This window comes from Diabrotica virgifera, chromosome 1 (genome assembly GCF_917563875.1).
Source record: "Diabrotica virgifera virgifera chromosome 1, PGI_DIABVI_V3a".
NCBI lineage: Eukaryota > Metazoa > Arthropoda > Insecta > Coleoptera > Chrysomelidae > Diabrotica > Diabrotica virgifera.
The window spans coordinates 271388610-271414536 of NC_065443.1; the positions used below are offsets into that span (position 1 = coordinate 271388610).

Consider the following 25927-nt stretch of genomic DNA (forward strand, 5'->3'; position numbering starts at 1 on the left):
TGTGAAAATCACATAACGTAATATCAATTTGCTTAGTTATGTTATTTAGGTATGTGATATCCACGTTGCACCTCTTATTTTAAAAATCAATTACTCAGTGATTTGACAACCGATTTTGAAAAACTTTATATAGCTGGATAGGTGAATGACCTTTATTTCAACTTACAAAAAAATATACTGGGTGTTCCATTAAAAAAAAAAGTCAACAACGTTTTTTTCCAAAATCCGGCATTTTTTTTCGTATTTGAAAGCGATATAAAAAATTCAATCCATTCTGACAAAACTTTTACTAAAATAAAACATTTAAACGAAAACCGCATATTTCTATCTTTAGCCGTTCAGAAGTTATAGGCAGTTAAAATGAGGGAAATATAAGTGGACACCCGGTATAATATTAATATTGTTCATCTCGAAAAGTATCGATTTTTACTACTTATTCAATTTATGTTTTATTAATAATTGTATTATAAAACACCTATTTGGTTGTTATTATACTATCATTATTTATTAGTCGACCCACAAAAGGTAGAGAATTACTTGGCTTGTAAAAAATTTAATGAAAATGCATCATCTACTGGAAAGTCAACGTACTGTCTGATTGATGAACAAAATACAATACTTGATTTTTTTCATATTCAGGAATGTAGAGTCAAATTTTGTGACAATAGAAGAAGTCTGGGCTATGAATTCAGACCATTCCCCCAGATACAGAGAAAGCTGTGATTACCTTTATGTGAAGTTAAAAGCACTTGTACAACTTGACTCTGAAGTCGAGAAAAACAGATTCAAGAAGTAGCATGAAATAATACACCAACCCTTCTAACTCGCACAGCAGGAAAAAATTACACAAAAAAATAAGAGATAAACATAATCTTAGAAAATGGAATTGTACCACTTTCATGCTATGACGTTATTATACAAAACCTTAATTATTGTCCTTTACGTTTTGCTAACTGATTGCTACTAATAAATCTAACAGTCATTGAGATATAATCCGTCCGCTATAACTTTTCCCATGCGGTACGATTCATTCTCAAACAAATTAAGTCAAAACATAAATTGAAACGAACGTCGATGTGTATATACATTTTGTATACTGTATACTATTACACACATCGGCGTACGTTTCACTTTCTGTTTTGACTTAATTTGATTGAAAATGGATCGTTCCGCGTGGGAAAAGTTATAGCGGACGGACTATATTTAGCTTTAAATGTTTGTATTATAATTATGATTACTATTGTATAGCGTGCAATGGAAATTCTAATTTACATTCCACTCTAATTCTAATTGAGTTCTCAATTCGTATAAACTATTTACTGATAAATAGTTGTCAACTAAAATTTATATGATACGCTATACGATAATAATTATTGTCAAAATACAAACATTTGAATCTGAATAATATATTATCCTAAAAACCGTTGACAATAAGACGGAGGTATTGATGCCAATCTTTGTTTTGATACTAAAATAAACAAATAAAGAAAAATATTTTTAAGAAATGCTTTTCTTTAGTTACGTGTGACTAAAATTAAACATATTATAAAAAAATCAACTAAAAAGCAAAAAATAAAAAAAAAATGAAAATACCTAACACATTCGTCAAAGAAAAGCGTGGAGAGTCTTCATCGAATAAACGGTTTTCGCACCACGCTTTTCTTTAACAAGTGTGTTAGATATTTTTAATTTTTTTTTTAATTTTGCTTTTTAGTTGATTTTTTTATAATATGTTTAAAAGCGTTTCTTAAAAATATTTTTTTCATATTTTTTTATTTTTTACTTTTTAGTCCTACGCTTTTCAAACATTAAAGTATATCGTCATGTTTATTAAAATATGTATAAAACATTATGATTTACAAACATGAAAAGTAGTCGAAATCGGCAAAAAATATGAAACTTTATTGTTTATTTATAAAACATAACGTAAACAATTAACGTTAAAAGTGAAATTATGTATAGTTCATATAATTAGCTACAATCTGTAAAAGTTTCAAGTTTCTTCATCGTAAAAAACAAGAGAATTTAAGCATTTTCCGTTAAAATCTTTTTTTATTTAAACAATTAATAAACAAAACATTTTTGATTGGCTATTCGTGCATTGTTTCCGCGAATGCATATGTCTTCAAATTTTTAGTCATTTGCATTGAAGAAAAGGCAGTCAAATTAACGTCCAAAGATTTGACCCAAACGATTGAACTAAAGAAAAGCGTTTAATTAATTAATACGACAAAACGAATTCTAATGTTAATTTTATTGTAGCACAAAACGTCTCTACCGGTGGTTTTTCTAAGACTACGATAAAAACACGAATTTTTTGAATTCAAGTTTTGGTTGAAGTTTTGTTTCGTATCAACTAAAAAATCAACTAAAAAGCAAAAAATAAGAAAAAATTGAAAAAATCTAACACAGTCGTCAAAGAAAAGCGTGCCGCGTCTTCATTGAATAAACGGTTTTCGCATCACGCTTTTCTTTAACGAATGTGTTAGATATTTTCAATTTTTTTTTATTTTTTGCTTTTTAGTTGATTTTTTATATGTTTAATTTTAGTCACTCGTAACTAAAGAAAAGCGTTTCTTAAAAATATTTTTTTTATATTTTTTTATTTTTTATTTTTAGTCTTACACTTTTCAAACATTAAAATATATCGTCATGTTTATTAAAATATGTATAAAACATATGATGTACAAACATGGAAAGTAGTCGAAATCGGCAAAAAATTTGAAATTTTATTATTTATTTATGAAGCATAACGTAAACAATTAACGTGAAATTATGTGTAGTTCATATAATTAGCTACAATCTGTAAAAGTTTCAAGTTTCTTTATTGTAAAAAATAAGAGAATTTAAGCATTTTCCGTTAAAATCGTTTTTTTATTTAAACAATTAATAAAAAAAAATGTTTTATTGACTATTCGTGTATTGTTCCCGCGAATGCATATGTCTGCAAATTTTTAGTCATTTGCATTGAAGAAAAGGCAGTCCACTGGCGAAGCGTCCATGTAACCACTGTTACCATTGGTAACAGTTAAAAATCTTGTAAATAAATATTTTATGACGATGAATAACTCTATGCCAATATTTTTACCAATAGAAATATATTATTATATTATGTGGTAATAGTACCTAACTCAGTAAATAGCCAACTACTCGTAGACACGAAAATATTGGCGAGTTTATGAGACTCAGTTGCACTTTATTATACTCTGTTACCAGACTCATTTCTGGTTACAATGGTTATATATCCAGGCTGGCGCTCGGGACCAGCTAGTGACTGAAAATTTTGAAGAAGCGACGGTATAAGCGGGCTGTGTATCAGTAGCGTTATTACCAGATTTAAAATTGGTGACAGTACCTATAAAAAGTGTGCGTGCAGTTAACCATGGATGAGTGTCGCTTCTTAATCGATCAACTACTTGAAAAGTAATTCTCCTTGTGTAATTTTGAAGAAAAAAATGAGATTTTAAATAATAGACCTATTTTAAACAATTTAAAAAAGGAATCAAAAAAGTAGTTTGATATTTTAAATTTAGTTGGTACAGTGAAAATCCTTGGTTATATAATAGTTGCAAGAAAAATATACTGTATTGTTGGCCATGTCTTCTGGTTTCTACAGAAAAATGGGTGGACCAGGTTCACGATTTAAATAGTGTTAGACTTTTAAAAAGGAGACATGAAATTTCTCCGTTACCTACATGTAAGATGTATACCCACTTTGATTCAGTTTGGCTAAACAAAAATCAAAAGTTCTCTTAACCAAGTTTTTAAAGCAAATATTTCTAAACATAATGAGTTTTTTAAAAAAATAGATAGGTATATCCTTAGCCCACTTATAATAGATACTGTATGTTTTTGGGCCAAACAAGAAGTAGCGGTTCGTGGTCATTTTGAGTGCGACGACTCTGACAATCGAGGCAATTACAGGTAATTGTTAACACTAATTGCCAAAAAAGATCAAAAATTTTGTCATCTAGAAACATCTGTTTTTTCGAGAGGTATAAGTGATATACAAAATGATATTATTGAAGCTACACCCACCGGCACAAAATTCTGCCACCCAAAATGTTTGAATAAGTTTAACAATTTATAGTTTTATTGTGCTCCGATTTTCAAGATTCTTGCACCAGTTTGTAGGTATATGTATTTATATTGTTTGGTATTATTCCGGTAACAAAAAATTTTGCTTGCATGTCATTGTACAGGGGTGAAAGGAGGCGTTGTATTTTCTCCTAATTTTAAAAAATTCTGTGGAAAAATGGAATAGCTGATTTTGATTCATAGTCCTGTCAAATTTTTCCGGAGGCATTACCAACATTTTGTTTTTTTAATTATCCGAATATCTTTTTTCTTGTAAGAGCTGTACCATTTTATGTAAATAAAAACACTGATTGACTCATACAATTGAGGTTGGATTGATAAGATTAGAATGGCCTGCATGCAGCCCAGATCTCAGTCATATTGAGCATTTATGGGATTAATAAGAAAAGCTATTTGCCGTCATCCTAGTCCTCCAGAAAATTTGATACAGTTATGGCCCTGGTAGAGGAATATCGGGCTATTCCCCAGGCAAGGAAAACACACCTTTATTAGATGCTAAACAGATTGCGAGTAGTCGTTGCTGCAAAAGGTGGACATAGCCGCTATTGAATTGTTTTGTTTTGTTAAATTTGTTTTGTTTTGTTAATTTTAGTGCGTTTGATATTTTTAATTAAATAAACCTTCAAAGCAGTGCTTTTAATTACAGCTTTTACAAGAAAAGAGATATTCAGATAATTCAAAAAACAAGACCTTAGTGATACCTCCAGGATGATATAAAAGGAGTATGAAACAAAATCAGACCTCCAATTTTTCCACAGAATTTTTTAAAGTTAGGAGAAAAAACAACGCTTACATTCACCCCCGTATAATGCCATCTAAGCAAAAAAATTTTGTTACCAGAATAATAGCAACTAACATCAATATACAGGGTGGGGCATTAGTGTTACAAAGTCCAATTACTCGTTTGTCGTAAGAGATACGAAAAAAAGTTATTTAGGTAAAAGTTGGGGCACAGATAGTGTCATATTTTAAAAATATTTTCAAATATACAGGGGTATCCGTATTGACAGGGTGACACAAACTTATGTTTTTTTAAATAGAACACCCTGTATATTTTTACATTTTTGGATTCTCCTCGATGTTTCCTTTCTTAAAATATATGGTTTTGTAATATTATACGAGGTAGTTTAAAAGTTAATTAAGTTTTTTTGTTAATTTCGTAGCAAAATCTACACCCTGTAGAATTGTAGTGGTTTGACATCAAATTTTCTATTTACATTCAAACGATTTTTTAGTATAGTCTACTACTGTTAATCATTAATAGTATAGCGAAATGTTTAATTTTAGTATACAGGGTGGGTCGAAACTCGGAATGAGTATTTTCTGAGTTTTCTTAAATGGAACACCCTGTATTTTGGTATTGTAATGAAATTACATTTTATGGTACTTTTTTATTTCTTAAGCATTCCCTATACCTAAGTGCTTTAATTTGTAAGTTATTCGTCATTTTTTAAGCAAACATTAATTGCAACAAAAATTACGTAAAATTTCATTAGGTAGCCGTGAAAATATCCAATCAAAAGTAATTTTTCGAAAAAAAAATACATAATAATCTAGCCTGATCCTTAATTTATTAATATTGGATGAGATATCTAAATAGATTCGTAGTTAAGGTTGTTGGTGCTTAAAATATGAATCAAACACACAAAATTCTGCCTAGTTGGCTATGACACAAAATTTGCTTAAACATTTGACATTATGCTATTTATATAGTTCCAGTTGGTTTGATACCATTACTAATATTAATTTTTCTAATGAGGAACGGATTAAAATGGCTTTGTGCTAGGAGAGTATAACAAAAATGAGCTACTTGCAATAAAAATTTATCATCAGCAATTCCCTGATAGACGACAATCAAAAAGAGAAACTTTTGAAAGTATACTAAAACGGTTTCAACAGACTAGATACTTAGATTGTAAGAACGATTGTACTAATATGCAGATCCTTAGTGACACTAAGGATTACATTTAATTGCTGTTTTCTTCACTTACAATAGTTTTTATTCGAGCAGATTTATCATAATCTAAATGATCAGTCCGTTGAAACCGTTCTAGTATATTTTTAAACGTTTCTCTTCTTAGTTGTCGTCTATCAGGGAACTTCTGATGAAAAATTCTTATTGCTAGTAGCACATTTTTGTTATATTCCACTAGCACCAAAATCTTATTAATCAGTTTCTCATAAGAAAAATACATATTAGTAATGGTAGCAAAGCAACTGGATCTATAAACATAGTATAATGTCAAATTTTTAAGGAAATTTAGTGTCATAGCCGACTAGGTAGAATATTGTATGTTTTTATTAATATTTTGCGCACCAACAACCGTAACTACAAATTTATTTGGATATTTCATCCAATAGTACTAAATTAAGGATCAGACTAGATTATGATGTATTTTCTTTTCCAAAAATTATTTTTGATTAAATATTTTCACAGCCACCTAATAAAATTTCACGTAATTTTTCTTACAATTAATGTTTGGCCTAAAGAATTACGAATAACTTACAAATTAAAGCACTTAGGTATAGGGAATGCTTAAGAAATAAAAAAGTATCATAAAATATCATTTCATTACAATACTTAAATATAGGGTGTTCCATTTAAGAAAACTCAGAAAATACTCATTCCGAGTTTCGACCCACCCTGTATACTAAAATTAAACATTTCGCTATACTGTTAATGTTTAACAATAGTAGACTATATTAAAAATCGTTTGAACATAAAATAACAATTTGATGTCAAATCACTAAAATTCTACAGGGTGTAGATTTTGCTAAGAAACTAACAAACAAACGTAATTAACTTTTAAACTACCTCGTATAATATTACAAAACCATATATTTTAAGAAAGGAAACATCGAGGAGAATCCAAAAATGTAAAAATATACAGGGTATTCCATTAAAAAAAACATAAGTTTGTGTCACCCTGTCAATACGGACGACCCTGTATATTTAAAAATATTTTTAAATTATGGTACTATGTGTGCCCCAACTTTTACCTAAATAACTTTTTTTCGTATCTCTTACGACAAATGAGTAATTGGACTTTGTCACACTAATGCCCCACCCTGTATATACCTACAAACTCGTGTAAGAATCTTGAAAATCGAAGTACAAATAATAAAGTTATAGATTGTCAAACTTGATCAAAAATTTTGGGTGGCGGAATTTTGTGCCGGTGAGTGTATATATACATTTAGCCATATCTTCATTTTTTTTAAATAAGATTTTTTGTATCTGGTTTTGGTAACACTTCAGAAAAAGTCACGCTTCGCCACTGAGGCAGTCAAATTAACGTCCAAAGATTTGACCCAAACGATTGAACTAAACGAATTCTAATGTTAATTGTAGCACAAAACGTCTCTACCGGTGGGTTTTCTAAGACTACGATAAAAACACGAATTTTTTGAATTCGAGTTTTGGTTAAAGTTTTGACACGAGATTTGACACGAATAAACGCCGATTTACATATAAACAAATATATGAGCGTTCAAAATTTGAAACTATATTATTTATTTATGAAGCATAAAATATGTCTATGAAATTAGGTATAGTTCATATCATTACCTACAATCCGTAAAAGTTTCAAGTTTCTACATTGTAAAAAACAAGAGAATTTAAGCATTCTCCATTAAAATCGTTTTTTTTTATTTAAACAATTAATAAATGTAAATTTTTTTTTATTGACTATTCGTGTATTGTTCCTGCGAATGCATATGTCTACAAATTTTCATTCATTTGCATTGAAGAAAAGTCCGTCAAATTAACGTCTAAAGTTTTGATGCAAACTTTTGAAGTAAAGAAAAGCGTTTAAAAATAAGAACTGTAATAATAATTGCTATATATCAGAACTGTATTAGCACCAAACGCCAACAATTTAAATAGAGCACACATCATCCGAAGATTTAATATAACTGAGCATTCAACCATCTTATTTTACAAATATATACGTTGTACTTATTCCCTTTATCCAATTCTTTTTGGTTCTATAACTAAACTAATTTAATCAAAAATTAGTTCAAATAATTATAAAATGCAAAAATATAACACTTTGTTTAAATTATAATATTTATATTTTGGCAAAGTTTTCAGATCTGAAACATGGTTTAGTACCTTCACAAACCGTAACATTCACTTGTATTAAGCTTTTAACATCCAATTAAAAATAATCTATATTTTGTTAAATTATAGCCATATTTCTTAATTACATTGTTAATCAATTTGTAATGTTTATATTTAAAACTTACTTAATTACTGATTACTCATTTAACCTCAACGAGAAATATCTGCTGCACTAGATTTTTACCTTGAATGAAGGTCTACGCCGAAATTCAAACAGGAAAGAATGTATCACGTCCATACTACAATCACATCCGCAAATTTTAAGTATATAAACAATAGATCAGTAAGCAAACGATATCAGTTTTTGTCAGTTAGTTTCAATACTCGCAACACAGACCTATTTCTGCAAAATGTTCAAATTGGTGGTGTTGTCCGCTCTCGTAGCTCTCGCCGTAGCTAAACCCAGTGCAGTGTTGGTAGGTAGTCCAGTGGTACATGCCTACAGTGCCCCAGTTGTAGCTGCAGTACCTTCTGCAGTCAGCCACACCTACAGAAAAGACGTCATCAGTGAACCCGCTGTCGTAGCCTACTCCGCTCCATTAGTTGCTGCTCCAGTAGTCCACAAAATTGTTGCTCCCGTTGCCGTTCCAGCCGCTGTCAGTTACAGCCACAGAAGCGACGTTATCAGCAAACCTGTAGTAGCTGCTTATCATGCTCCCGTTTTGTCTTATGCCCATGCTCCTGCTGTCCACGCCTGGTGAAGAGGGAACTGACTTAGCTGATGATAGTATAAAATGTTATATTTATTAAAATAAAAAAGATATAATACTAAAAATTATTACGAAATTTTTTTTTATTTTTAACCTTATTATATTTTTTTTTTATTAATTATTATAGACTAAGAGCCGCTATAGGTGAAATTTCTTAATCATTTTAGGCACGATGGGACCCTGTAACTTAAATAGTAGAACCTAAATGAAAAGGTTTGAGCACTGTGCCGTCACTTTTCAGTGGCACATGCGTCGACAGTGGCGCATCAAACTTTCCACTTATGGACGGGATAAATAAATTAAAAGTTACCCTCCCTTACTAACAGAATTATTTTTTTTTATTTTTTTAAGTTCTATGTAATTAACACATAAGATTCAGTGTAATTTTAACCCACCACTCCCTTCCCCCTGCCCCCGCCATCAAAAACTTCATTTTTCGTTTTTATTTTTTTGCTGGGATGCAATCAATTTTAAGATTTCAAAAAATTCACACGCATAGCTGAGGCTTTAATAAAATATGTCTATTTTTTATAGACCCGTAGGTAGAGTGTACATAACCTCAAAAAATTTAAAAAAATTTTTTTGAAAAAAGCGTATAACTTTTTTTGGGGAATAGTTGCAGATTTAATTTTTTCTTAGTCTGGTGTGCTTTATCAAACACTATATTTCTAATTTTTTTCAGATTTTTCCGTAAGGCTCGCCACCTTCAAGAATCCGAAAAACTGCTTTTTGGGGGGTTTTGGGGGATTTTCTCTATTTTATAGACTTAATAATATATCAAATCGATTTCTATTTTATAGGCTATATGTAACATGAAGTAACTGAGTCCTTTAGAATATTTAAAAATGAGAGAAACACGTTCAAACCCCCCAAAACCCCCTTAAAAAACAGTTTTTGGATTTTTGAACGTGACCAGCGTTACAGAAAAATCTGAAAAAATTAGAAATATATTGTTTGATAAATTACATAAGATTAAGAAAAAATTAGATCTGCAGCTATCCCCAAAAAAAAGTTATATACTTTTTTCCAAAATAAAAATTTTAAAAATTTTTTGAGGTTATGTACACTCAACCTACAGGTCTATAAAAAATAGACGTGTTTTATAAAATCCTTAACTATGCGTGTGAATTTTTTGAAATTTTAAAATTGATTGCATCCCACCAAAAAAAAAATAAAATCGAAAACTAAAATTTTTGAAGGTGGGAGCAGGGGGAAGGGGGTGGTGGGTTAAAATTACGATGAATCTTATGTATCAATCACATAGAACTTAAATAAATGAAAAAAATTAAATTCTGGTAGTGAGGGAAGGTATTTTTTAATTTATGTATCCCGTTCATAAGTGGAAAGTTTGATGCGCCACTGTCGACGCATGTGCCACTGAAAAGTGACGGCACAGTGTTCAAACCTTTTCTTTTAGGTTCTACTATTTAAGTTATAGGGTCCCATCGTGCCTAAAATGATTAAGAAATTTCACCTATAGCGGCTCTTAGTCTATTATTTTCAAGCTATTTTCTTCACAAGAATTAAAAATTTTACAATATTAATACAATAATACAACTTGTTATTTTTATCGAGAATAAGCCTCAATTTTACTTTAAAAAAGGTTATTTTTTAAATGTCGATTTTCACTCCGGAAATAGTTCTAAAAATATAAAACATTCGTACAATATAATAATATTTATATTATTAAATAAATAAAAATGTATACCATTTTTATTCAGTTGCAATGCGAAGACAAAACAGTCTTATTTTTCACTTAGAATACGGAGCGCAGTCCAGCACTCCGAATAGGCGATTTTCGACTCTTATTGGAGTCATCGTCGGAGAGGCTTAGGCCTGCTGCTCCATACTCTAAGTGACCAACAATGAAAGCTTATCCCCACATTGCAACTGACGTGTATGGATTAGGTGACTAGCGTCATCTGGCAATTGAAAGGTAAAGTTTTCAATCCTAATAGCAACATTAATAATATTGAAAAACATTAAAAATATTACTAAAAGATTTTTAAATTGAAAACTTATTGGTCCATTTCCATGGTGACACCTCCAAGTGTCACCTCCAATTATTTATTAATGTTGCTGTTAGGATTGAAAACTTTACATTTCAATTGCCAGATTACGCTAGTCACCTAATCCATACAGGTAAGTTGCAATGTGGGGATAAGCTTTCATGGTTGGTTATTTCCAGTATGGAGCAGCAGGCCTACGCCCCTCCTACGATGACTCCAATAAGAGTGCTGGACTGCGCTCCGTATTCTAAGTGAAAAATAAGTTTGCTTTCCTTCGCATTGCAACTGAATAAAAATGGTATACATTTTTATTTATTTCATATTAGTATTACTCCTATAGAATAACTAGGTCCATTTTCCGTTGGAACTATACCAAGCTGCAGGCGGGGGTTGTGAATTGCATAGTGTAGAATTCCTTCCCTTTTGTCTGCACTGCAGCATCCATCTAGCTTGGATATTGTAGAAGCCTTGGAGGTGTCACCAGGGAAATGCACCAATAAGTTTTCAATTTGAAAATCTTTTAGTAATATTTTTAATATTTTTCAATATTATTAACGTTGCTATTAGGATTGAAAACTTTACCTTTCAATTGCCAGATGACGCTAGTCACCTAATCCATACACGTCAGTTGAAATGTGGGGATAAGCTTTCATGGTTGGTCACTTCGAGTATGGAGCAGCAGGCCTACGTCTCTCCGACGATGACTCCAATAAGAGTCGAAAATCGCCGATTCAGAGTGCTGGACTGCGCTCCGTATTCTAAGTGAAAAATAAGACTGTTTTGTCTTCGCATTGCAACTGAAAAAATGGTATACATTTTTTTTTATTTCATATTAGTATTACTCCTATAGAGTAACTAGGTCCATTTTCCGTTGGAACTTTACCAAGCTGCAGACGGGGGTTGTGAATTGCATAGTGTAGAATTCCTTCCCTTTTGTCTTCACTGCAGCATCCATCTTGCTTGCATATTGTAGAAGCCTTGGAGGTGTCACCAGGGAAATGGACCAATAAGTTTTCAATTTAAAAATCTTTTAGTAATATTTTTAATATTTTTCAATATTATTAATGTTGCTATTATGATAGAAAACTTTACCTTTTTTATTTATATTATTGTTTGAGAACCATTTCCGAAGTGAAAATAGAAACGTCAAATAAACTTATTTTATTTTAAAATTGTGGATAATTCTCAATAAAAAGAGAAAATTCTTCTTAGGAATCTAAATTCAATTAAATTCAATTTAAAAGTTGTTATCGTGTTTTGTTTTTAATTGCATACTGATTTGTCTCATTTGAATTAAAAATTTAAATTTTGCATGAAAATATACCAATTATATAGTTGATTGGGAGCTACTATTGGGAGGACTAAACTAGACAATTTTGTTCTTCTACTTTATCTACTTTTATATTGGCATGTTGTATGTATATTTTGTCTCTGTATAATTCTGTTATTATATTATTGTTTCATCTCATCGTAGCGTAGGTTGACTTGACTTCTTTGTCCATTACGTGACTTGTATCAAGACCGCCTTTGTTTTTATTTAAAATACTCCTTTCTTCATGTTGTATCCTTGTCATTTGTTTTTCTAGTTCTTTCCTAATAATCTAACACCGTCTCTATTATATTATATAGGTATCCATTTGGAATTTTTTTTTTCTTTTTCTCGCTTCTTTTTACATTATATTGAATGTTACTGGATTTAGTGAGATTCCCTTGCTACTCCCATTTAGTATTTCAATGATTTCGTGTGTTTCTGTTTGTAATTCAACTTGTTTGACATAGTTTTTGTTTCATACAGAGTGGAACATCCAAATGGAATAAATTCGATAATACATGAATGAGTGATTGTTCAAATACGCACACACTCTCAAATACGTGGATTGGTATGGTAACATTTTTTTTATATAATAGGATAGTTAATAATTAATTTGCCCGTTGGATTAAATTTTAAACCCACTAGTACTCATTACGGGTACGCCTATGGCCGTTTCAGTAAATAACTACCCTTGGCTAAATTTACTATCATAACGGTACTGGCAAATTCGTTGTCGGTATGACAAGCGCAAATAACTGAGTCTATTAATATAAACGGGACCATTTTTTTTATTGCAGCTTTGCCAAAACACAATGTTTTGGAAATAAACCCATAGTTCCTTATTTTATATGGTTCTCGCTATTGTTATCTGTTTCGAATATAAACCTCCCAAGGAGTTCACTACTAAAATTCCGTTAGGTATTCCATCCTATTCAAAGCGGTATGGTATTGCAATGTTTTATGGTCACTTTCCGTTTTAGTTATATTTCAAAAGAGCCCTCTTGGCTGAATAACTTTCCCTTCTGAAAACAACCGTTAGGTATTTTGACTTCATTTTGCGGTATCTGTATGATGTACGGTTACTTTACCTAAAAACGCAAATAGGTCAGTTCTTTTTGAGAAATGTAACTTTTTTTGAGAGGGGACATACTCCCACCTTTTTTTAGAGAAAAAGCATCGCCAAGATTGCGAAAAGAATTTGGCGGCTGAATGGCTGGAAGTACAGACGTGTGTCTCTAGAGTACCGTATATCTTATCTACCATCTACCTTATCTACAATATATCTTATCTGAGTGATATTAACTCTCTCATCGTATCTGTAATTGGATCTAACATCCGATTAGATTCAGTGCTTGCTTACTAGTTAAAGTAAATTCAGTGCAAATTAAGAGGCAGAGTAACTGTAAATGTCTTAATTATACTACCTCCAACTATTTCCAAAAATAGGGCAATCTATGGGCTATCTACCTCAAACATATCTTCATCTGTGGTTAAGGATAACCTCCGATGAATTTCATCAGCGATTTCATCAATAGAATATTTTATTCATTAATAAAATTTTCGTTATCAAAACTAAGTCCAAACATTCACTAATTCATTAATAGCTGTGCGATTGGCTTTTGTTTATAAAACCAAGTGCGGGGTGGTTTTTGATTTTTGAACAGTAAACGTTTGTCAACTTTGTATGCTTTGCATTTAATTTTATTATATCTTTGTACTTTATATTTTCTATCAATCATTAAGTTTACCATATCAGTTATCTCGAGATAAGCCCTAAACCAGTAAAGAGAGATTTCTCATTATAGATGCTTGATTTGTTTTTTTAATTCATAACCAAGCTCTCTTTACTGTGTTTTAGTTGTGCATGTTTTTGTTATAATATGATACTTTTATTTATTCTATCATAATTATTGTTTATTTCTAACTGTACACCAGAACACATTAATTGTTGGTGCAGTTTTGATTGGTGTGTATTGTTTTCTCTTTATTTCTTGTGTTTTTTTTGTCTCACCTTTCTGGTGAGCCATGTGTTTAATATATTGTTTTTTATTTATTTCACTAGTTTTATTTATCTACTCATAATAAATTCCCTGATAAGAAATTACCGCTAAATATTAACTAATTAACTGTCTATATCTTTTCTTGTATTTGGTTTCAGAACCTCATTATCTTTCCTTACCTACCTGTTTTCGTTTCTAAGGTTTCTTAATTTTCCCCTTCCAACCCCAAAAAGTTAAGTGGCGCCCTGTATCTCTTCTCTTATCTTAGGTAACTTTACCTATCTATCTTTTTATCTATTTCTCTGTCTCCTCTAAGCTACCTTCTCTTGTCTTATCTTTACCTATTTCTTCTATTGACTCCCTTCCACGTTCCAAAAGCTAGTTTCGAACCCACGACTCGCTTTCCACCTACCATCTGGCTGCCGTCGCAGTGTCTCCATTGGTGACCTTTCTAGCACCATCCAAAAAAAGGTTTCCGAGGTTACAGTATATTCAGTTGCGCCTTTTTTGCAATGAAAATAATCATACAGGTTTTGTTATGTAAAAATGGCCAATACAATCTTTCTTATTTCAAATACAACACCCCGTATATTATTAATTTTTGGAATCCTCATAGCATTCTAGACATATTTTATGTAGAATATGTGATACCTGTTTCGGGAATATTAAGTATTTTCAGACGAAACCGACGAACCGGAGTGGAAGATATTATCCAATGTAGTACCAGGCAAAATGGAGATGGGTGGGACATGTTGCAAGAATGAAAGACGACATATGGACCAAAAATTGCTTGGATGGATACCACGGGCAGACAAGCCAAGCCGACGACCTCAAAAGAATGTGACCAATTTGATAGCAGAGGCGCAACACAGGAGAAGATGGAAATATTTAAAGAAGGCATATGTTTAACAGTGGAATAATCAGGGATGACTGATGAAGTATTTTCAGATTTATTGTAAAATTTCGAACAACACATTCAATCCTTATTTCCCATGTAGCTCTTGATAATGATGAAATTATCAAAAACATTTTCTGCATCGTTTTTCAGTGATATGAAATAAAAAATACATTTTCTATAATAATAGTTTTGTTTACTTTGAATTTTAATTCGTTAACTGAGTTTCAGAACAATGGTTCATTTAAGAGAAGTGAACAAAATAACAATTCCACAAATGATAGTTTTTGGAGCCACCACACGAGCACACGTGTGTTGTTCTCTTATTTCATGAAGCATTTTCAAATAGATGCCTACTCAAGGGACAATTAGTATAGGCGAGAGGCTTGTACCTTGAACAGGATTTTTTCAAAGCTCAAATATTTTTCTGCTTTTAAATTTTAAGGAAAAGTTCTTGGACTAACTTGTAGCTTATACGCCTTAGTATACTATATTCAAAGGCTATTTTAATAAAACAAAAGCAAACATATTTTTTACAATTTTATGTGTTAGAGTTAATTTGGTCCACGGTACAAACTAGTCCTGTACCTTGAACCACGTAGTCTTGTACTTTGAACCACCCGTAAACGTTAAAAATATATACAAAAAATTATGTTATTCAACATTGAGAACCTCTCAAAATCTAAGTCAAACACATGTGTACTCATTTTTTACCTTTCAGATAACCCAGCCTTATTTGGTGGTTTAAGTTTGAGCAAGACATCTTCAATGTCAGTGTCAAATTGTTGATCACTTGGGACAGAAAATTTGTTGTTGTTCAGAATCCTCTTCAGATACTAAACCGTTAAATAGGGACTTACAGCAGTTACTTGTGCAACATAAAAACGTGTCTCCTTTTTTCCCATTAATTTTGTACGTCCCAACGTGCAAGAAGTGATAGCGGTCCAAGGTACAAGACTCGGCCGACACGAAAACAATGAATGTGAATTTCACCTAATAAAACGGCTTTTTATATTTCTCACTATGTTGTTTATAGGTCTGGATCCCGCGTATGAAAAAAAGTTGATTAATAGCAAGCTGAAAATTTGATAATAGCTTAAGGGTGTCTAGTCGGACAAACTTTGATATATGGGAACACTGGAACAGGGGAAGCTTTAATTGTGGAACAGGTTAAAAAATTGGAGCGGTCAGACCACGAAAACGGCAAATGTATTTTGTCCGACAGAACAGACTTAAACTCTCCGAACAGAGATTAAACTCTCATGCAAAAATAAGACTGCTATTTATCACCAAATGGGCGTTTTAATGAGTGGAATATGTAGAATATGTCAAATGACAGGAATTATGACAGGTGATAAATAGCAGTCTCATTTTTGCGTGAGAGTTTAATCTCTGTTCGGAGAGTTTAAGTCTATTCTGTCGGACAAAATAAATGTGCCATTTTCGTGGTATGACCGTTCCAAATTTTTAACCTGTTCCACAATTAAAACTGCCCCTGTTCCAGTGTTCCCATATATCAAAGTTTATCGACTAGACACCCTTAAGCTATTAACAAATTTTAAGCTTGCTATTAATCAACTTTTTTTTCATATGCGGGATCCAGACCTATTAACTACCTGTTAGTATAGGCATACAGACACTGTATTTTAATTTACGATATCTGTTAACACAAAAATTAAAAAAGAAAATTACATATCCTATAAATAGTTACTTTTCACGAAATAAAACACTATACACCAGTTAATAGGGAAAAAATTCATCGATTTCACGTAAAAATGTTAAACAGGGTTTTGAAGGTTTTAAACGATAGATGAGGGATAAATGATGATAATTCCGTGAAGACGTACAGCTAATATTTCTTCTTCTTTTTTCTAAACAGTTACACAGAATGAAAAACTCAGTTTTTTGACTATAAATCGTTTCTTGTACATTTTAGAGAAAAATGTTTCAAATAAATATTGTAGATCTTAAAAAGTTCTTTAACTTGGTGGGACAAGTATTAAAATATATAAAGAATTGACCGAGATAATTGTAAAAAACCCTCATATTTGCACTAATTTATAAATGTTAATAACTGTATTTTTTGCACAACGAAATTTAATTTAACTACTTTAGATTATGCCAATTAAAGGGTTATTTCAGTGTTCTAAATTTCAACCAGATTGACCAAATAGTTTATGAGTTATTCAATTTGTTTATGCCAGAGAGCAATTGTTTAAACAGCTGTTCTTGCCCTAACAGTGACTCTAGAGATATTTTACAAATCCCAATCGATTATTTGAGACTTTAATTTTAAGATGTATTGAAAATGTTTTAAGATTTTATCAAAATTGTTATTAAAAAAACCGTCTGAAAAAGACCCTACTTTTTAGGTTATAAACAATTGGAATAACATTGACAGTTTTTATGATACACGCTTGTATGTAGGTTCACTGAAAAGCTGGTGAAAAAATATACTTTAAAATTGTAAAAAGAATTTTATGTGACCAATATAAATCAAGTTAGAATTTTTTTTTCAATAAATCATATTTCCATTGTTATAAACATTAAGAGCTGAAAATTGAATGAGTTGTTTAAGAAAATCTGTATTTTATGATCCACTTCATATATTGCATATGCGGTGAAAAAATAAAAAGTCATGACTACTCATGAGTCATGACCCGTTAAACTGATGGTATTCGTGAAACACCGCCAACGAATGTGAAGGTGAGAATAGCTTCGTTTTATTTTTTAGAATGGAATCCCAATTTAAAACAATTTACAATTAATTCAACTTTTATGTGCAGAGCTCAACAAATCTGGGTACCGAACTAAAGTAGCAGATGAAGATGCAGACGTATTAATAGTGCAGACATCTCTTTACGAACATACATATGAACCTGACAAGATCGTTGTAATAATTTGTAATGATACCGATATAATCATAGTATTGACGCAACTCTCTGTTCCGGACAATTACATATATTTTGAAAGAAAAAAAAAAGCGAAAAAGGACAATCTATCTATCTATTATAGTTGTAATAGGTTTAAACAATCTCATATAAGAAAATACGTTGGGTTCTTCTTATATAGTTTTACTGGGTGTGATACAACTTTTTAGATCTGACAAATATTTTTTATGACGAGAATGCTAACAAGGAGGACATCATGAAAAACGGATATATCATTGTTGCTTTGTATTCTGCTGCAATTGATGTTACATATAAAAAACACAATAACATATTGGCATTAAATGAGTTACGATTTTTAAAATTTGTAAGAAATACAGGGAAAAAAATTTGCGTTTATCATCAATTACAACACTGGTTAGGTAAAAAACTGGATGCTACCCATACCCAATATGGATAGAAAAAGACTGATATTGATTTTGAACGCATTTACACCTTATATTGTTTGACTCCTTAAGTGATATTAAAACAAATAGCATGTAAATGTTTAACGGGTTGCAAAAGTACAAGATGTGGCTGTAAAAAATATGGTATAAACTGTACGGATCTTTGTACACACTGTGCAGAGTGTGCAGTGGAAGAACAGGAGAAAAAATGTTGCAATCGCGCTGCAGTGGTTCTTGACGATGTCGAGTCAGACTTTGTAGACGATGAACTAACTGTAACTTGCCGAGAAGTCTAGAAGTTGTAGATGTTCACTAGAATAATCAAATTAAAATTCATAAACAATGTTTTATTATTTATTTTTATACTTATTAGATGCCTACCTAGACAAATATTAATAGCTTCTTTCAATTAAATCATAATAAAACAAAAATTAATTTTTTAAAAACTGTTAAGGACTTTTATATACTTTTAATTAATGCAATTAAAATAAATAAATATTGTATTGTACTAATTTATAATTATTTTATACTTATATAAAAAATATACTTTGTTTAATAAAATTTAAAGGAATTTTTACGAAATACTTGTAAAATTCAATAACTTTTATAGTATAATTAAATCAATTGATTTTCACGGGATTTTCCCATTTTCCCGGAAGTTGAAATTTGCACAGTTTTTATTATTTTTTTGAGCTAACCCAGTTAAAAAAAGAAGGTTGCGCGAGCTATGGAAGGTGATAATTTATTGCAGTTTTTTTTCCAAAAAAGGAAGCGAAGCTCGAACAGTTCCCACCTTCACTTTCGTTGGTGGTGTTTCACGAGTACCGTCAGTTAGCGATACCGTTATAATAATAAGTTTTTTTATTATTTCACTGCCTATGCAATCTATACACTGGATCATAAAATATAGATTCCCATAAATACAATATGTTCAATTTTCAGCTCTTAATGTTTATAAAACAGGGCAAAATTGATTTATTAAAAAAATAATAACTTGATTCATATTAGTCATATACAATTAATTTTTCCATTTTAATATGTATTTTTTCATCAGCTTTCCAGTGAGCCTACATGCAAACGTGTGACATAAAAACTGTCAAAGTTATTCTAATTGTTTATAACCTAAAAATTAGGGCCTTTTTCAAACGGTTTTTTTAATAACAATTTTAATAAAATGTTAAATTTTTTTAATATATCTTAAAAATAGATTCTCGAATAACTGATTGAGATTTGCTAAATATCTCTAGAGTCACTGTTAGGGCAAGAACAGTTGTATAAACAATTGCTCTCTTGGATAAACAAATTGAATAACTTATAAACTATTTGGTCGATCTGGTTGAAATTTGGCACACTTAAATAGCCCATAAAATAGCATAATTTAAAGTAGTTAAATTATAAATCATTATGCAAAAAGTAAAGTTATCAATATTTATAAATTAGTGCAAAAATGAGGGTTTTTTGCAATTATCTCGGTCAATTGTTTATATATTTCAATATGTGTCCCACCAAAGTAAAGAACTTTTTAAGGTCTACAATATTTATTTGAAACATTTTTCTCTAAAATGAACAAAAAACGTTTTATCGTGAAAAAACTGAGTTTTTCATTCTTTGTAACTGTTTAAAAAAAAGAAGAAGAAAAATTAGCTGTACGTCTTGACGGAATTATCATCAGTTATCACTCCTCTACCGTTTAGCACCTTCAAAACCCTGTTTAACATTTTTTCATGTTTTTTTACCTATTAACTGGGGTACTATATTTTTACGATAGCCGTAAATGATTTCTAATCAAGTTCAACAAATAACTACAGAATGACAACGATTGTAGAAGAATTTAAGATAAGAAACACAGACAGTTCACGCGCAAATTAAAAAAAACATCGGGTGGCCCATCGTACAAGCTGGCCACAGGTACAAGCCTCTGACCTACATAATAGAAAAGCAGTTTCGCAAGCTTGGATATGAAAGGCAGATGAAAAAAAGCTGTTAATGGAATCAGTGATAATGTCGAATTAGATGTTATGCTTGAGTTTGAGAAAAACCTACAAACTTCTAGTAGAAAAACAACCCCAATATTTGATATTTTGATTTTCAGACTCTAAAACCGACTCTATTATTTTTAAAAGTTTGTTTACTTTGTGTTTACTCGGAGTCTGACCGTGTCGGAGTACCGTGCCTATCTGTCAACTTTTTTTGCATATTATTTTGGAGTTCAGTTAACAGGCAGATGTTATCTGCACACTCTGTATATATTGGGTTGGGAACAGTAAGGAAACAACAAAAATATACGCTATTCTTGAAATTTTATGAATCAGAAAATATGCATACCGCATCTAACGCCATATTTTTTGTTGCTGTTCTGCTTTAGGTTTCACCGAAAATACCGTTAAATTATTTAATTTAGATGGGACACCCTGTATATGCAGGTTTTAAAAGGCCCGTTATTTCTTATTCATAAATATCAAAGTATGGTACAAAAAATTTGTGCAGATCAGTAATAAATCATTTTATAATAATTAAAGAATAGGTAAATTTATTTACTAAGACCAATGAGAATAGATAGGTAATGATTTATATCCAATAATTTAGAAAAATTATTTTATATTTTTTTACCTTGAGTGAAGGTCTACCCCAAAATTCAAACAGGAAATAATGTAACACGTATATACTACAATTACATCCGCAATTTTTAAGTATATATACTATAGATCAATAAGCAATCGATATCAGTTTTTGTCAGTTAGTTTCAAGACTCGCAACACAGACCTATTTCTGCAAAATGTTCAAATTGGTGGTGTTGTCCGCTCTCGTAGCTCTCGCCGTAGCTAAACCCAGTGCAGTGTTGGTAGGTAGTCCAGTGGTGCATGCCTACAGCGCCCCAGTTGTAGCTGCAGTACCTTCAGCAGTCAGCCACACCTACAGAAAAGACGTAATCAGCGAACCCGCTGTCGTAGCCTACTCCGCTCCATTAGTTGCTGCTCCAGTAGTCCACAAAATTGTTGCTCCCGTTGCTGTTCCTGCAGCTGTCAGTTACAGCCACAGAAGCGACGTTATCAGCAAACCCGTTGTGGCTACTTACCATGCTCCCGTTTTGTCTTATGCCCATGCTCCTGCCGTCCACGCCTGGTAAAGAGGGAACTGACTTAGCTGATGATAGTAAAAAATATTATATTTATTAAATAAAAAAAAATATACACTAAAATATAATTTCTTTTGCATCTTTTTTGACAATACCTTAACCATAATAATTTTCTTTTTATTTTTTATGATATTTTGTTTGAAAGAACCGTGCTATTCCTCATCCGAAGTTTGTTCTTCTTCAAAGACTTCTATTCTAGGGGAGTGCATATAAATTTTCACTTCGGAAAAAATCAAACAAGATAGAACTTTTGTAATTTCATTTACCTTTAACTACACGCGCTGGCGTATTTTGTACGCCAGATATAAGAATTCTACTGCAAATATATTTAAAAATTTAATTTTTGACCTTGTTTATCTCTCTAACCTATCACTGGAATGTGTTTTACAATTTGGTTCTAGTTTCGTTATAATCGGCGTTCTGGGAAGATCGTAATTTACAGTTTATTATTATTTGTTGTTTCCAGTGTTGGATAATATACGCCACGATTACATTAATATAAGTAGTAATATAAGTACATATTTCAATTGTTTTTTAGTTATTATGGCCTAAAATATATTTTTCTTTATAAACAATACTTTTTCTCCTGTAAAAAATCACATTTCAAAAAACTTTTTATTAGTAATTTTATTTATCATGGCATCCAGTTATTCCATGATTCCAGTTATAAATCCCAATTGGCTTACTGAGAAGGAACTCCAAGTATTCACTGATGCCGAATAAAGTTTATAACAAACAACTAAGTGTATTTTTCAAAAAAAAAATAAACAAATCCGCTGTTTTTGTGTATTTTCTTGTGGCGTATAAAGTACGCCACGCGTGTAGTTATGTTATAACTTGATGCGCGCGTAGTTAAAGGTTAAAATACGGTCGTGCAACTGACACATGAAAAACATAGAAAATGCGAGGCATTTATTGGAAACGCACATGAAAATATTCAACTGTTTAAAACAAGTTATGGGATGATCGTTTTCCTTAGGAAAGTTTCTTTTATAACCTGGTTTTATGAAGTTATGTTCTTTTATAACCTGGTTTTATGAAGTTATGTACGTGTTTTCAAACGCCATGCGTGTAGTTATGTTATAACTTGATGCGCGGGTAGTTAAAGGTTAAGAAATGTTTAATAAACAATATATCAAAAAGTTCTACTCGTGAAGTGGTTGCTTCATTTTTTATTAAAAAAATGGACTGCGAAAATAGATGTTTTTTTGAATACCTCCGAAAATATAAATTTTTGAAAAAAAAAATGAATTGGCCATTGAAAAATTCAGAAAAATTTACAACAATAACCTTATATAAAGATTTTTCTAAAATTAAATCTGTAGCTTCTATAATTTTGTTATTTATAACGCTAAAGTCACCCTTTCACAAACATTGGCGCACTGTAAAGTAGCGTACGGCGAAGTGCATGGTTGAGTTATTTTAATGTAATTCTTTAATTAATCGATCAAATAAAATTTTACAAATTGAACATAAAAGAAGAATAATTAAGCTATCATAAAGTTATAATAAAAAGAAACAAATTATATGTGCATAAGTACGGTGAGGGCTGAAAATGAGACTTAAATGAATTTTGTTTGAAAGTGATTTAAAAATGTGTAACTAATACAATTCCTCCTATAAACTTTCAATTTTGCACAACTTACCTTTCAATCATCTTACTACATGATGTTTCATTCAAAAAAAAATCTCAAAAAATTAATTCAAATGATATGACGTCTCAAAAAATGTAATTTTTAAAAATTTCATAGTTTTACAGAATTAACACCACTTTAAGATGATATTACTCATTTTCAACAGATCTATTACAGTTTTGTAGGTGTTTTTTCAAAGCTCAGGATGCATTCTCTAAAATGCACTTAATTATTTTTTACTTTAGAAGTGAAATAAACTATTTATTTTTGAGAAAATTAAGAAAGATAACAAAAATGTAATAAAAAAACCGAAAATTACCAGCTAAAAAAATGTTTATACAAAGTGATCAAAACTTGTTTTTGTAAAACTTATCTTAAATACATTTAATAATAAGCTTCTGCAATAATAAATGTTCAACAAAAAAATTTTTTTTTAGCTCTTATACAGTATGTCTGCCTATTGGAACTTGGAACCTATTGATAACTTTTTCACTATCAGTCTTACGAAAAAAAGTTATTCTTTATAAAATAGTATATAATCTAAGATGCAACCATCAAATATAAAATTTTATTAATTTTATACAAGGTACGTCAAAAAATATGAATTTCACTCAAGAGTAAAGTACCTTTATATTTCAAAATATCGAAAATTGTTATGAAGAAAAGTTGTTTGGAATTAAAAAATATGTTTCAGTGTTGAACTACATCCTTCTAATTAAATATTGTGAATAATAATGGCACTTGACTCTTAAGAAAAATTCATATTTTTATATACCTCGTATAAAACTGAAAAAGTTTGATATCTGATGGTTGTATCATAGATTTTAGACCAGGTAAAACATTTTATGAAGAATAACTTTTTTTCTTAAAATTGATAATAAAATAGATACAATCATTTTAGTAAAATGATGATGGTTATCCGTAATTTGAGAAAAAATTGAAATTTTTTTTTCGATTAGAACAATGTAATTGTATATTAAAACATAGTTTTTAATTTCAAACAACTTTTCATAATAGCATTTTTTTAATATCCTGGAATATAAAGGTACTTTACTCTTTAAAGAAATTCATATTTTTGACATAACCCGTAAAAAATTGATAAAATTTGATATCTGGTGGTTGAGTTTTAGATTTTTGACTATCCAGAGTATTTTATGATGAATACCTTTTTTTCTTAAAATTGAAAATAAAAAAGTTTTCCGTGTGGTTCCTAGCTTCGCAAACATACTGTATAAGAGTTTCTGTATAAGAATTTTCACATTGTAATGCCATATTCGGATTCAGCATAACCAAAAACAAAATAGAAACATATTTGATCAAAGTAACGATATTTGTAAAATTATTTATACAAAAAAATTGTTAGTCTTTAAAAAATTAATAAACAATTAGCGGCCAAATCTGCGAGTAGAACTTTTTACTTTAACCTGTATATAAACTAACAAAAAAAGTTTTAGAAAAATATAATCTTGTTTGAATTATTCCGAAACAATGTATATTTTCGTTCTAATTGCACTCCCCTATTCCTGCTTGTTATCTGATTTTCGTTACTGCTTTACTCTCTAAATGTTTTTAATTATCATTGTCTTCTTTTATTCTAGTTTGACCTGGCTTCTCTTTTCGATTATTGACGTATCGAGCCTATCGATTGGTGAATGTTATTAATAGTCCAGGGCGCATCTGTATTGAGATGGACGTTGCGAGATGACTCAAATTTTTTTGCAGAAATTGCTTGAAAATAACTCAAATAATAATATTTGAGTTATCCTCCCACTCAAAATGGTCCGGAACATTGTATAAATAATCAAAATGTCAAAATATGCAGGAAACATTCGATTTTTTTATTGGTTTTTTGATTGTAACTTTAAAACTATTCATTTCCGAGAAAAGTTGTACTGACATAAAAGTTGCGGAATTAAATTTCCTACAATTTAAAATTGGTTGAAAATTTAAAAAATAGTCACCCTTGTTGCAAAATAGCAATAATTGCGAAAAAACCATACAAAAACAAGTATTCGCATTTTACGTATTTCAACCATTTATACTACACTTAGGACCTTCATATTTTACCCAGAAAAACTATATCATATAGTAAAACAACACAGTAAATGTAATTAAGATCGGTTTAATAGATTTTGCAAAATAAATTTGGAAATCCAGCTTTCTCAAAAAAAATTCATTTTTTTAAATTGTTGCAGGACTAAAAATAAAGCATATAGTAAGTTGATTTTTTTTTACTTATAGAAGTGTACTGTACCTTTCATTTGAAATTTGCAAAATTAAAATCGAATAAATTATCACGGCATCAGGAATTTTTTAAATAAACATTAATTTTTGGTGCTACGCGCAGGACAGCGGTGTTCTATTCAAACAAGTTGATTTCCACCAAAATTTCTTCCAATCTTTTTCTAATATATTATTTTCTTACTCTATATTTTGTTGTATTTTAATATTTTAATTCCACCAAAAATAAACTAATTTTATTATTGTTTGTGAAATATTGTTTAAACAATTGAATATGTTTAAAAATAATACGATTTTATTCTCCAAGTTAAAATATATGAACAAACAAAGTGTTTGCTAAAAAAGTGTTATTTCAAAGGATAGAGTATGTGTTTTTATTTTGCAATAAACAAATTTACTTATTTATATCGAAATGTAATAAAAATTAAAATGTAT

At 30.4% G+C, this 25927-nt stretch overlaps 2 protein-coding genes across 2 annotated transcripts; both read left to right on the forward strand.

Annotated features, from left to right (window-relative positions):
• Positions 1-8500: 8500 nt before the first annotated feature.
• LOC114340800 (cuticle protein 16.5-like) lies at positions 8501-8999 on the forward strand. Its single transcript, XM_028291574.2, has one exon. The coding sequence runs from the start codon at positions 8572-8574 to the stop codon at positions 8920-8922; it is 351 nt and encodes a 116-aa protein (XP_028147375.1). The 5' UTR covers positions 8501-8571; the 3' UTR covers positions 8923-8999.
• Positions 9000-21196: 12197 nt separating this feature from the next.
• On the forward strand, positions 21197-21685 carry LOC114340795 (cuticle protein 16.5-like). The gene has a single exon (XM_028291569.1). The coding sequence runs from the start codon at positions 21258-21260 to the stop codon at positions 21606-21608; it is 351 nt and encodes a 116-aa protein (XP_028147370.1). The 5' UTR covers positions 21197-21257; the 3' UTR covers positions 21609-21685.
• The last annotated feature ends 4242 nt before the right edge of the window (positions 21686-25927 follow it).

Bases quoted from the DNA above. Each gene is read 5' to 3' on its own strand.
- LOC114340800 (XM_028291574.2), top strand. From the start codon at position 8,572: ATGTTCAAATTGGTGGTGTTGTCCGCTCTCGTAGCTCTCGCCGTAGCT.
- LOC114340795 (XM_028291569.1), top strand. From the start codon at position 21,258: ATGTTCAAATTGGTGGTGTTGTCCGCTCTCGTAGCTCTCGCCGTAGCT.